This window comes from Vespa velutina, chromosome 9 (genome assembly GCF_912470025.1).
Source record: "Vespa velutina chromosome 9, iVesVel2.1, whole genome shotgun sequence".
In the NCBI taxonomy this organism is placed as follows: domain Eukaryota; kingdom Metazoa; phylum Arthropoda; class Insecta; order Hymenoptera; family Vespidae; genus Vespa; species Vespa velutina.
Window position 1 is genome coordinate 8043540 of NC_062196.1, and position 15000 is coordinate 8058539.

Below are 15000 nucleotides of genomic sequence, written 5' to 3' on the forward strand. Positions count from 1 at the left end.
GTGTGTATATTTAGACATATATACATATATATATATATATATATATATATATATATATGCGGTCATACCCGTGTGGGAAAACAAGGCGCGAATCGCGCCTGAAAATGCTCGTTGTTCGTGGTTTTTCCTTCGTTCGAACGTTTCGAATATCGATCATCCACGTTGAATTCAAGTGGTTCGAATAACAATACGTTCGCTAGCTCAATCGAGTACCAGTTTAATTACACGCTCTGTGGGATCTCTTCGTTCGAATCATCCTCGAAACTTTGATCTTCTGTCCTTGTTTTTTTTTTTTTTGCTTTTTTCAATTTCTTTTTCTTCTTTCTTTTTTTCTTTCTTTCTTTCTTCTTCTTTTCCTTTCTTTCTTTCTTTTTTATTTTTTTCTTTCTTTTATTTTTTCCTACTTTAATCATACGCATCGGCTACACCCCGATTTATACATTTATTTGTACTTAATCTATCTGCACGTCGCGATCGAATATTATATTATTATTATCATTATTATTATTATTATTATGGAAATAAAATAATAACAACAACAACGTGATCTCGTCGTTTTGACAAAGTGTATAATACTTTAAAAGTGATTCTCGTACGAGTGAAAGAAAACGTGTGATATTTTCCTTTTTCTCTTTTTTTCTTCTTTTTTTTTCTTTTTCTTTTTCTTTTTCTCTTAACCGATCTCTCGGAATTATATATATATATATATATATATATATATATATATATATATATATATATATTTCTACGTATCGTGTTATCATGTTTTAGTTTTCGTTTTACTTATATTTCGTTATAATCTTTTAATCTTTATAAATGTTATACGATCATCAAAGTCGCGTTTTCTAATTGTCGTTTACAGAAATATTGGACAAATTTTTCCTTTGATACAAAATACGAAATTTGTTTTTTCTTTTTTCCTTTTTTCCTTTCTTCTTTTCCTTTTAGAAAAACAAAGAGAGAGAGAGAGAGAGAGAGAGAGAAATTTCAAAATGATTTGATCTCAAATAGATTTGGAAACTGGGTTACTCCCTTTTCATTCGATAAATAAAGTTATCGCGTATTGTTGGGTATAACGCCAAAAGAATGGTCAGCTGAATCGAACAAAAAAATTCGTCTAACGGCGGAGATCGTAACGATCCATCGATCCGCAAACGCCGAGCTTCCGATACAATTCCGGTATCCTCGTTGCATAGTCCACTCTATGCTTCCGGTTTGAACGGTTCGCATAACGCAAATGTACGTCGGTTACTATCATTAAATCTTTCACCCTTTAATCTCATACGGAAGTCAAAGCTCACGTGGTATATTCATACAAGATACGATATTTTGTCCTAATTTATTAGATCACAATGATAATAAATTTATCGAGAATTATTGAAAATATTAGTTGATCGTTACCAAAAAATTATTCATTTTCTTTTCAATCCAAACTTCAATGTACTTTTGAACTTTTTCCATTTATTTTCATCTCCCTATCTCAGATTACTTAATAAATGTTAATTAAATCAAACGAGCTAAAACTCTTTATATATTCTGTTTAAAACTGGTCGCATTGTCATTACATATTAACGGTAGCACTTTAAAATGTACATGTGACACGATACATACTAACATACATATATACATGCATACATACATATATATTCAGTTAGATAAACTAAACAACCTTTGAACAAATCTCTTACTCAAATTTAGAACTCGTATAATTTGTCATATAGTAAAGTTTTCTATTGAATGAAAAGGAAAGTTTGTGGAAAAAGATTTCTCTATTCGAAATCTCTCGTACGATTTAATTTCATTAAACGTTAACAAACGTAGAGAGAAAGAGACAGAAACAGAAAGAGAGAGAGAGAGAGAGAGAGAGAGAGAGAGATCCCACAACGTAACGTTGGAAGTTTATTTCATCGTGATATAAATGAAACACGAAACGACGCTCGTCGAGCCCAACATCTTGCCAAGTTGTTTACACGTATATCGTGTAGCGCATCTTAAATACTATCCCGCAAAACGCGCCTTGCACGCCTCGGCCATTTGCATAAAATCATATCCATACTTCGCGGCTCGAAGGGAATCCGTTGACACGAGCCAAAAGGGGGAGGGGGGGGAAGAAAAAAGAAAAAAGAAATTAAAGAGAAAAAAAAGAAAGATAATTTACTTAGGGCTTATTGTTTCATCATGCGAGAGGCTTGATAAAATTCACCTGACGAAAAAACATATTACTATTGTCGTCTTATTATATTTTAATTTTTAAATGTAACTTGGAGAATAGAAAGAGGATCGATGAATAATAGAAAATAGAAAATAGAAAATAGAAAATAGAAAAAAAAAAAGGAAAGGAGAAGAAGAGAAAAAGGATAAAAAAATTCGTGTCTCATTCGCAGATTCGTTTTGGTCGATCGTCTAAATCGATTGTCGAGTTTTAAGAAGGGGTAAAAGAGGGGTTCGTCGGGGAAAAAAGGTTCGTCGGTCATAGTGGAGCAACCGGGGGTCCACGATGCCCCCCATAATAGGGGAAACACTACGCGTGTGGTTCCTTTCGGCGTTGGTGGTCCACGGTGCGGTCGCCGGAAATCCGGACGCGAAACGTCTCTACGACGACTTGCTGTCGAACTACAACAAGCTGGTACGACCAGTAGTCAACACGTCCGACGTGCTGCGCGTGTGCATCAAACTTAAACTCTCGCAGCTCATCGATGTGGTGAGTAATAGATTTATCTCTATTAATATTTTCCTTAAAGTTTCCATAGTGTTATCGTTGCTGTTGTTGTTGTTGTTGTTGTTGTTGTTTTTTTTTTCGTTTTTACTCTTTCTTTCTTTTTTGCTTCTTCCTTTTTTTTTTTTTTTTTTTTTTTTTTTTTCATCAAACGATCGCACGTCCAGTCGATATTTGAATAATAAAAAATGATTGCTTGCTTCTGAGAGATTTTTCGAGAGAAAAATTTTATTTGTCCAATATTTCAACAAATGTTATACGATTTCTTTCTCTATGGATTTCTTTGACGATCTTTCATAAAAAATGACCTTAGTTTACAGGCAATTGTGAGATAGAGTTGGGTAAAGGGTAAGGAAAAAAAAAAAAAAAAAAAAATAGAAAGAAAAAACGTGGGATAAATGAATGAACGAACGGATGGACGGATTGATGGATGCTACCACATGTCCTCCGTCATATTTCATAGCTAGCAAATGCACCGTAATGACGGTCCCTTGTACCTTGTAAGGAAAAGGAATCGAGGGTGGAACGTAATAATGCTGAAATTTTAGTCAGCCGAGTCTTTGGTGTTCCACGAGAATTCTGATATATATATATATAAGTCGAAATTACGTCCCGGATTTTGAAAAAATCCGAACGTTCTCTCTTCTTTTCTTTTTCTTTTTCTTTTCTTTTCTTTTCTTTTCTTTTCTTTTCTTCATCTTCCCCCAAGAAATACTTCCCCGAAAAAGGACGATATTTTTCTTTCTTTCTTTCTTCCTTCCTTCCTTCCTTCCCATCTTTCTTTCTCCTTCTTTTTTCTTTTATTTCTTTTTTCCGTTTTCTCCCCTTTATTTTGTTCTTTTTTTTTTTTTCTTTTTTTGACCAGACAAAAAATTATGAGATTACTTCTTGGACGAAATTATAGTCAAGTTTCGTAACGTCGAATCCGTTGGATTTTATTCGGTCGAGGTGAGATAACTTGTTGGAAGATTGAATCGAATTAAAGGATAAATTATTCCAACTTCGTTTTGCGAAAGCCGTATTACTACGCCGGTGATGGTGATGCTTGTGGTGCTGGTGGTGCTGGTGGTGGTTTTCGCGATCGTCATGGTATTATGATAATCTCGATACCGGCCCAACGATAAAACCCATAAATTTCCTACTTCGTCGAGTTTCACGTTTGCGAGAGCTCGATTCTATCTGTTCGACAAATGGTCCGATTAATCGTGGTAAACATCGCGGTAAATCGCGACAGACCGATTTTCAAAGATTTACGATGTTTTTTTTTCAAAAAGGGAACGGATAGAGAGAGAGAGAAAGAGAGAGAGAGAGAGAGAGAGAGGAAGGAAGAGAGATAAAGAAAAAAAGAGAGAAAAAAATTATGCCTTATACGATACCAAAAATTGTTGTGATTTCCTACTAAATATTTCATAATTTTCAAGAGAGTAAATGAAAGAGAAACAGAGAAACAGAGAGACGAAATTAACGTTTCTATAGAATGTTGAACTCCATCAAAAGTATTTTAATACCGAATGAAATTTCACGTAGCTTCGATGATGATGATTATATATATATATAAAGCTGTATAACAATTTATATATATATATATATATATATATATATATATATATAAAGCGGTATAACGATTTCAGCGAAACACGGAAAGCAACGGAATGCTCGAATTACTTCGAACGAAAGATATTAGACTGATTCATGAAACGACTAATAGCAGGAGGGGTACAACTTGAGGAATAACTGAAATAATGAAGTGTGTATTTCATGGTAAAATGGTTAAACCAGAATTTAACGTTAACGAGAATCATCCTTCTTGACTCAAATAGTCCTTATGTAATACGATTAACTTTTATACCGATAGATTTTCGTTTACGTTCCTCACACGAAAAGAAATATTTTTCGAACGAATTATATCTTTTAATCATTTCTTTTTCTTTCTTCTTTCTCTCTCTCTCTCTCTCTCTCTCTCTCTCTCTCTCTCTTTTTTATACAATCATTAATATCAATGGTAGTCGAGGATTTTTGAACTATGGGAACTATAGAAATAGGTTCTCGAACTCGAACGTTCGCCAAAATGGTTCGCATACTTGGCTGAGGTATTATTTCCATTAACACGTAGCGAAGCCCTTGGCTTTTGCCCCATCGTTGGCTTTACCCGTTCTTGTAAATTACACGGAACGCGACCGAGTTACGTTTAGATTGCAAGCTTTCCAGTTTCCACCGCATCGAGCCGTAGAAATTTCACCAAGCGATTCCTTTACTACTCCTTCGTTTACTTTTCCAAGTATTTTCCTTCTCTCTCTCTCTCTCTCTCTCTCTCTCTCTCTCTCTCTCTCTCTCTCTCTCTCTCTCTCTCTAGTGTTTTGATTACTTCCTTTTCCGTTTTCCAATAGAATTCGATTATTTATTCCTCGACGAACGCGTCGGGGGATATGGTATCGTAAACTTTGCTCGAATAAACGTATCAGTTGATGGTTATTTGTGAGAAATCGTATATAGTATATATATGGAATATATATATATATATATATACTACCCTCTCTCTTCTTTCTCTCTCTCTCTCTCTCTCTATCTCTCGCATTAAATTTTTCCTATGTACCGACAAATTTCCTTTCCATCCCCCCCCCCATGACATTTTTACCCTTTGATCTTTTCACCTTTCATTTTCAATTGATTTCCAAGACGATTTATCGTAAAGGATTTCACCAGAAATTCACGTCCAGAGAAAAGACGATCTTGAAATTTCTTTATTCTGATCGTCTTACCGGACAAATTCAAAACGATGCTCAAGTTTCGTTGCTCTAGAGTTTAGTTTCCACGTTTCTTAGACTATCTCATCTCTCCTTGGTCTTTCTTTATCTCTCTATCTCACGTTCTTCCTTTTTCTCTCTTTTTTTTTCACGTGACAGCCACTGGATGGATGCTTTACGAGAGCTTTATCGTCGAGCCAATTTTCTTTGTGGCATCTTCCTTCTTATACGTACGTAAAGAAATGTCGGGGACGATAGTTTCAAGAAGAAAAAGTTTCAGTAAAAGTAGAAGGAAGAGAAAAAAGAAAAAAGACAAAAAAAAAAAACAAAGGAATAAAGATAAATTTACTATTAATAGCTTAGCTAATATATAATAGACTATAGGATTTTCTCTTCCTTCCTTCCTTCCTTCCTTCCTTCCTTTGCGAATCTAAATGAAAGCAATATGAACGTGTATCAAATCCTCCTAAAACGTGCGCTCGTGAAAACCAAAAGGAGGAGAGAAGAAACGATCGTTTGATCTCCTTGAGGGGCCCTTTTACACCCGAGATGACGTGGTTTGTGTAACTTTCACGTACTACAACAAACATAATCATAGACGTCGAACAAAACGATAGAAAATAATGAAGGGGGACGATTAAATGACTATCTCCTTTCCTTTTCATTTTCGACTTTCGTCAAAGTTTTTCAAAGTATATAAGTGCTCTTTGAACAATCTTCATAACAACAATCAAGAAGTACGAACTAATGATAGACTTTATGAAATGAGTATTTAAGGGAAACAAAAAAAAAAAAAAAAAAAAAAGGAAAACAAAAAAAAAAAGAAGCAACAACAAAAAAAGTGGAAAATTTTCTCTCCCCCTTTATCGATTATGAACGACGACTGGTACGTTTATATTAATAATAATAAAAGAAATATCTTTTAAATGTTGAAAATAGAAAATACGAATATTTTGTGCCGAGGTTTATTAAAACGTATACGAGAATAATGGATAAAGGATAATAACATTCGGTTACGTTTATGACTACGTTTTCATGAGACATTTTAACGTCCGAAAAATATAACCAACGTGAGAAAGAATGTTAGGGAAGGAAAATCTATAGATAATTATAGTACGTATATAGATGGTTATAGGTATATTACCTATACGTGTTGGTAAATATATACCTTATAACGAAATCGCGTAAACATACAACTCTAGAAAGGCTGGCACGATTACTCGGATATATCTCTGGGTGTACTCACGCAAGAGTATTTATGGGAGTCGGTCGTAGCTACCTCGAGACTGACTCCATTGTCGAGACGATCTATCATAAGCCTTGTACTTTATGTGCAACCCTATCTATCTACATACATACATACATAAATACATATATATATATATATAACCTATATATATATACATACATATATATAATCTATATATATATATATATATAGGTTGCATAGTCAGGTATCTACTATGGCAAAGGATATTAACAACATGAACGTGTCGCATAGTTTGAACTTTTCCCTCTCTCTCTCTCTCTCTCTCTCTCTCTCTCTCTATCTATCTATCTTTCTCTTTCTGCCTTCGCTTCAAGTCCACCGATTGAATTCCATTAGAGTTCATTAAGGCGTGCATTACGAGCTTCCCTAACCTAGATGATCTATCCATCGAATCCGAATCGAATAATGAAAAGGGTTAAGGACAGTTTGCTCGTTCAACTTATCCAGAGATTGAAAGTTTCAAATTCTTCGAAGGGATCGTAAGCTTGTGAATCAAATCTATTTCGTTCTTTCTATCCCTTTTAGTGGGATTTTATCGCTTATAAAGGGCGGGGAGGAGGGAGAACGAAAAAAATAAAAAAGAACAAAGATTCAAAAGATAGCTGAACAGATATATACTTAAATATATAGACATAGATATGCATATATATATATATATATATATATATATATATATATATATATACGTAGAGAGAAAGAGAAAGAGGGAAAGAGAGAAAAAAGAGAGAAAAAAAGAGAGAAAAGTGGATTGCCCGGGGAAATATAAACAAAGGCCTCTTTCAGTACGCGTCAGACGTATGAGCAATGGTTATGGTGAAAGTTTTCCGACGTGGTAGGTTACTATGTTTTACCGTAACAGTGAAAAGGGTGGGACTGGGAGAGAGGAGGGGTCCAGTCGTCTCGACACTCACGGACATTGTCGTGCACCCCCTATAGCACGTGCATTCGCGGAATGCGAACGATTTGTCAAGGAAAACTACGTGATACGTTTTCTTCTTTTCCATTCCCTTTGGGATAATGGTAACGACGTAACCAGGTGAGATAAAGATTTTCAACGGACGATAGTCCTTTCTTCTTTTCTCTCTCTCTCTCTCTCTCTCTCTTTTTCTCTCTATCACTCTCTATCATTCTATTTCTGTCAGTAGGTCCACTTTTTCTCGTTCTATTGGTCTACATACAACACTAAAATAAAAGAGAAACTAACTCTGAGATCAAGAGGTGTAGCAAAAAAAAAAAAAAAAAAAAAAAAAAAAAAAGAAAAAAGAAAAGAAAAGAAAAAAGAAGGAAAAAAAAAAGAATCATACTATATCGTTCGATTGAACGAAAGAAATATTTATAGGTGGAACTATCAAGGATCATTGGACTTAACAACACAAAAGGGATTTTGCAAATATCTCCTCACGTCTTTCACTCCTTTCTTAAATCCATCCCCCCTTTAATACCCCTCTACCATCCTTCTTTCTCATATGCCATTGGAGTATATCGAGTTTGCAATTCCAGTGAAATTTGCATTATCGAGAACAACGGCGGCGATAAGAGGGATTCAAGCTCTTAATGCGTCGAACGAACTAAGAACTGTCGATAATGGCGACGGCGAACGTTGTTGGGTATGCTTTCTACCTCGAAATTGTCTCACGTTCTATCGACAGCCGACGTGCTATTAATAACAACAGATCGATTTCGAGGGATACTTCAGGCTCTAAATGAGATCTTGAATAAATAGGGAAGAGCTTGGTAGTAGATGATGACAATGATGACAATGATGATGATGATGATGATGATAAAGACGATGATTTTAGTGAAAAGATTTCGCCACGGTGAAAAATATTTTTATTCGTAAAACTAATCGAAAGGTCGACGATTATGGTATGAATGGAGTGCGTGAGAGTTGCGCATTGACGGAAAGAAAACAAGAATGGAAAAGGAGAAAAAAGAGAGGAAAATAGAAAAACCAAAAATAATCAAAGAAGAAGTGGTAATTTCGAGGAACAATGTCCGCCTGTAAATGGAACAGACGAGCAACCGGCATGCAAACAGAAAAGTCGACGAATACGCGGTATACTCGAGAGTCTCACCACCCTTCCCCCGTCCCCTCCCCATCGTCACCACCACCATCACCACTCCCTCACTCTTCTCTTCTTCTCTTCTTCCTCCTCGTCATTCTTCTTCTCTTCGTCTAGCAGAGGCTTTCACGTTGTGGCGTGCCATTAAAATGTCGTTAAATATTAGTGAAGTCGTCGTCAACGTGCGTTGTGTTGCGTCATGCCACGCTTTCGTATATTCGAAAACACGTTGGTTTTACTTTCTCTCTCTCTCTCTCTCTCTCTCTCTCTCTCTCTCTCTCTCTTTCTTTGTTTCTCTCTCTATTTATTTCTTTTTTACTTTTTTTTTTTTTTCATTGGACTCAAACGACACGAACTCGCCGAGAAAATTTTCAACTATATTTCCTTCTTCCTTCTCCTGTATTTCATTACTCTTTGCAACGTTTAGACTGTTAGATCCTTCTCTTTGTGAAGAATATCACAAGATGAATTTTTTTTCTTTAAACTTCCATCATTTCAATGAGAAGAAATATGTAATATATATCGTGTGAAACATCAAAGAAATGTATTCACGTGCGTAAGTACTATTATAACGATTATTCGTATATATCGTGAGGGGGATCAAAAATTTTGATTGAACGATAAGTATAATATGTCTTTCGTTTTATAGAAAATGAAATCAGTTGATGAAAGATTGAACTAAAAAGGAAAAGATGAAAAAGACGAACGCCGGAAAGCGTAAAGTGAAAAAGCCTCTGGCTTTTCGTTTAAGTCATTAATCCTAACGAAAGATACAGCAGCTTAAAAGACATAGATAGATAGATAGATAGAGAGAGAGAGAGAGAGAGAGAGAGAGAGAGAGAGAGAGAAAGAGAGAGAGAGAGTGCACATGTGTGCACGTGTGAAAGAGAAAGAAAGAGAGAAGACTGATGAACTCTCAGTGCCGTCTTGGAAAAGAAGAAAATATCTTTCGCCGATCGGTCCCGCAAACGAGGCGTCGGCGTTCGATATAAAACAGAAACGCTGAAAGCCGTTTATCGCCGCTGACTTTCCTGGATCTGTGATAAATCTTTGAGCAAAAAAAAGAAAAGAAGAGAGAAATAGAACATCGAAGAAGAGTGACGGCATCGACGATCGATCGATCCTCCTTTCGTTTCTCTTCTCTTTCATCCACACTCATGCAGGACACATATATACACATACACATACATACATACATACATACATACATACATACATACATAGATACACACATGAACATACAGAGAGACATACATAACCGTATACATAGATATATATATATATATATATATATATATATATATATACATATATATATGGAGAGAGAGTAAATACATAGAGAAATCACATAGACAGTATGCCTGTGATTTACTTCAATCCTGGATAACTATATCCGTACGGTTGGACTTATGAACCATGTTATAAAAATCGATACCAAGTGTAAATCCTTGGATCTTCGCGTAAATTACTTTGGATTTATTATTATCCAATAACTTTGGTATATACGCTCAGCAAAAGTACTTAAGTCTCGATGATAAACCATGATAAAGAAAGGAAGGAAAAAAGAATGGAAGGAAGGAAGGAAGGAAGGAAGGAAGGAAGGAAAGATTGGCTCGATATCGACGGAAGCAAGTAAGTACAAGGAAGAAACGTGAGTAGAATTATCAGTAAGGGTACATAACCGGCGAGTCGGTAATTAATTTGACGGATATCAGGAAGGGCTCGGTCATCCTCTGAACTACTGCATTGCGTCGAGAACACGATCGGCTTAATAGCATTAATATCTTCCCCATATCGATATACATCTGTTCATGTGTGTGTCTCTCTCTCCTTCTCTCTCTCTCTCTCTCTCTCTCTCTCTCTCTCTCTCTCTCTCTCTCTCTCTCTCTCTCTCTCTCTCTATGCATATATGTATATATATATATACATTGGAAACGTGTACGTTTCTATTAACATATAAAGTCTAACTTAACCTTCGATTTAATTCTTAACTTTTTCAAATTATCCATTATCCATTATCCTTAGGAAAAATGATTGAACGTTAAACAACAATGACAAAAAATATCGATTAATACGAATGTTTTTCTTTAAAACGGAAAAAAATTGAAACGATTTACCGAAGGATCATCGTTGGACGTTGAAAGTAATCGATATAGAAGTTTTCAAAGGACGATGATACCTAAATACGTATGTCCTCGTTTAAACCGGCACTATACGTGTCTCGAGAAAAGAGAGAGAGACAAATAGACAGAGAGAGAGAGAGAAAGAGAGAGAGAGAGAGAGAGAGAGAGAGAGAGAGAGAGATAGAGGGAGATAGGGAGAGAGAGAGAGAGAGAGAATACCAGAGACTGCTATAGAAAGAGAGACGAGGAGTGGAGTGGCGCAAGGATGAAGAGGAAAAGGAATAGTAGGAGGATGAAGGAGGAGGAACCATCGGGACTAAATTGCCCCTGAAATGTCGTACACATCTAGGGGAAGATAACCGGGTATCCCATCAAGGCACTCTCAAGCAAGTAGTACCAAAAGGTACGAGACGGAAGATGGTGTCATTCCCTAGAAGAGGAAAACGAGAGAAAAGAGAATCGAGAGAGAAATAAAAAGAAAGAAAGAAAGAGAGAGAGAGAGAGAGAGAGAGAGAGAGAGAGATAATTCTAGTGGAAAGATAGTGAGAAAGTTTTTCCTGTCTCAAGGGCATCTAACCAAAAAAAAAAAAAAGAAAGAAGAAAAAAAAAATAACAGCAAGTAAATCGAGGATCTTAAAGAAAGAGAAAAAGATAGAGATAGAGATAGAGATAGAGATAGAGAGAGATAGAGAGAAAGAGAGAGAGAGAGAGAGAGAGAGTGCTCCTATTCTTTTCCTTCCCCTCTTTCCTCCCTTAAAAGATTACATGGCTTAGCTGAAATCGATGAAACGTTAACGCTCCGATCGACTTCATCGTTACTTTATCGAAGAGAAGAAGAAGAAACCTTCAATGAGATGATTTAATAACTTAGCGAATTGAGAAATATCCCATGTATATGTATATCGTTGATTGATCGTTCCTCGATCGGTATTGAAGATAATTTAAAATGGTATAATGATAAAAGGCTTATCGCGAGACATGTAAATTAATTGTATAATCCGTAATATCGTAAAAGTAAATGATATAATGATGAGCTGTTAGACGAGAAATTGTTATAATTAGACGAATAACGAGATTAAATCGAGTACGACCGATCCGAACCAAAGTTGCTATGATAGTTTAATCTTTTTCTTTTTTTTTCTCTTTCTTTTTTCTTTTTTTTTTTTTTTCGTTCTTTCCTTATTACGCGGCAAAGTTATATTCTTATTAAAAGAAGAGCATTAAAATTGCCTCTACGATGAAAAACAAAAGGAAACGAAAAAAAAAAAAAAAAAGAAAAAAAAAGAAATAAAAAAAAGAAATTAATCGGACTCGATCGAATGTTTTCTCTCTTCTTTTTCTTTTTTTTTCTTTCTCTTTTTTTCTCCTTTTTCGTTTTTTCTTTGTTTTTTTCTTTTTTTCTTTTTTTCTTTTTTATTACTTCATTTCACTTTACTCTCTTACTTTACGCTTCATTCCTTTCTCGGTTTATCGCGTGCTGTTATTTTATTGTTTTTCCTTTTTTTTTTCATTTTCTTTTTTTTCTTTTACATGTATATATATATATATATATATATATATATATATATATATATATATAAATTCTTTATAACCCATTTTTCAATGTTCAATACAGTATGTCCGCCGTACGAAGCGATATCACCTGCCGCGCGCTATCTTTCTACATAATATTCGAACATGTTGAAAATATTATCGGGTCGAATGTACTTACAAGGAGGATATTAAAAAGAAAAAAAAAAAAAAAGAGAGAAAAAAGAAGGAAAAGAAAAGTAAAAGAAAAAAAGAAAAAGAAAGAAAAAGAAGAAAGAAAAGGAAAGAGCGAAATCTGAAAATTGAATTTAATAAAACGTTTTATATTATTCGACATTCGAGAAAATCGACATATGACAGTCTCCTTCCCCCTCTATCTTTTTCTTTCACTCCCTCCCTCACTCTCTCTCTCTCTCTCTTTCTCTTTCTCTTTCTCCGTCTCTCTTTTTCTTTTCTTTACGAAGGTCCAAGATATATGTGCTTAGCTTAGAAGAAAAAAAGTCCATGATCGTGGCAATCATGGAGGAAAATGTTAAAAAGGGCGGAGGAGGGGGAGCGAAGGGAGGGAAGGAAAGAGTGGAAAATAGCCGATTTAGTTCCGACCGCATATCTTCTTCGTAGTCGACGAACAAAAACATTTTTCGCGAGAAAATCTACGATAGGACAGGTCGGAGGTATGAGGTGATGCTATGTATGTATATATGTATGTACATATGTATGTATGTATATATATGTATGTTGTATATACGTCGACGAATGAGAGAACCAAAAGAGAGTAGACTTTTTCAAAGGAACCGACTGTATTTTCCGAGAGTGTTCGGAGTGCCCTGAGCAGAGCGCAATGTCGGATAACTTCTCTCTTCTTTCATTTAATTCTTCCTCCCGTCTCCCACCCCCGCCGACCCTTTCCCCATGGTTTTATTTTGTATATACTTTTTAACAGGAAACCAGAGAGATCGCAAGAATGAAAAGTAATTAGCGATACCCTCTAAAGCGATAATTTCTCTTTATAGAAATTATTATCGTTCGATATAATTAAATCAACGTGTAAGATTTAACGTGGAGTTAATGATAATGATAAAATGAATCGAACGAAACGTTAGATAAATTATATAATTATTATTATTATTTAATCGTAATTATTAAATAATTTAATTATATAATTATTTAATAAGTATTAAATGGTTATTAAATAATTATATAATCATTTAATAATTATATCATATCATTTGTTAATATGTATTATCGTAATCAATTCAGATTTGTATTTATAAATTTCGTAATCCTTTTCTTTTATTGAAAATTATAAAAAGCTAAGAGTAATGAATGAACGAGAAAGACAGACAGAGAGATGAGAGAGAGAGAGAGAGAGAGAGAGAGAGAGAGAGAAAAGAGATGAAAGTACAAAATCATTACACGATATTTTTTGGTGAAATAAAGAAAAAAGAGAGAAATGAAGAAATGAAGAAATGAAGAAAGAAAGAAAGAAAGAGAGGAACAAGGAAAGGATGATGGTGAACAAGCAAACGGCCTTGAGAATGTATTCCCTAACGGAGAATCGATAGAAACGTTCGAAAGATTTCCGATATCCGTTAGAAACGAAGAAGAAGGAACGCGTCTCAGCATCAAGATATCTTTCTTTCTCGAATTCTGACCCTTTCTTCACAATATATTTTCGTCGTCGTCGTCGTCGTCGTCGTCGTCGTCGTCGTAGTCGACGTTTCGATGGATTCGTGAACTTCTGAACCTGAGAACGAAGTGAACGACCTCGACTAGAAATGCTCCGATGCTCTTCCGTTTCTAAACGGAACGTATTCCCGGATTTTGGTATTGTACGAGAACACTTTGATAACCGCAAAACGATATCCATGATAACGTATCGATAAAACGATAATACTTAATTGATATTTAGATAGGTAAGTAAATGGATAATTTACGTGCCCTTAATACTGAGACATAATTAAACTTAATCTCATACGTAAGTGGTTACGTACGTACGTACGTATTTCTTTCAACATCGAAGGGATCGTTAATTGAATTTTCATTAATTTAAGAATATATTTATTATTTCAAAAAAAGGAATATATAAATTCGATTAACATAAATTCTGTAAATGAATTTCTTTTTGTTTTTTTCGACCGTCTCCATAATTAATATATACGATGGGAAAGTTGTACCATTACTTGTTCATGAATTGTACTATGTAATTATGTATTAGTAATTAAAAAGTGAATTACAAAAAAGAAAAAAGAATTCGGCTATAGAACATGGACGAAAGTAACAAATATAGAAAGTGACAAATGTAATAATATATAAGTATGTGATCTCAAAGTTACATGACGTTACATCACATACATGTCAACGAGTATACGCTATAAAAAAAGTGATAGTAGATTTCTATATGTCGATGAGAATGAGAAGAGATACGTAAAAAGGAAAAACAAAAAAGTAAAAGAAAAAAAAAGAAAAAAACAAGAAAAGCAAGAAAAAGAAAAACTCTCGAATAGAAAATGATTTGGAAAAGACAAACGTTTCGCAAAGGTAAAACAACGAA

The 15000-nt window shown here is 34.8% G+C and overlaps 1 protein-coding gene across 7 annotated transcripts in view; it reads left to right on the plus strand.

Annotated features, from left to right (window-relative positions):
• LOC124951626 (acetylcholine receptor subunit alpha-like) overlaps positions 1-15000 on the plus strand; it is a 128276-nt gene that overhangs the window by 1541 nt on the left and 111735 nt on the right. For 5 of the 7 annotated variants that reach the window (XR_007101657.1, XM_047500324.1, XM_047500317.1 and 2 more), the window contains exon 2: positions 2385-2701. The exons of 1 other annotated variant lie outside the window; for it this stretch is intronic. Coding sequence is in view for 4 of the 6 variants with exons in the window: in XM_047500324.1 (XP_047356280.1) it covers positions 2498-2701 (204 nt within the window). In the remaining 2 variants the exon portion in view is untranslated. Of the gene's footprint in view, positions 1-2384; positions 2702-15000 lie in introns of those variants that run through there. One more of the 7 variants, XM_047500320.1, reaches the window with a different exon arrangement.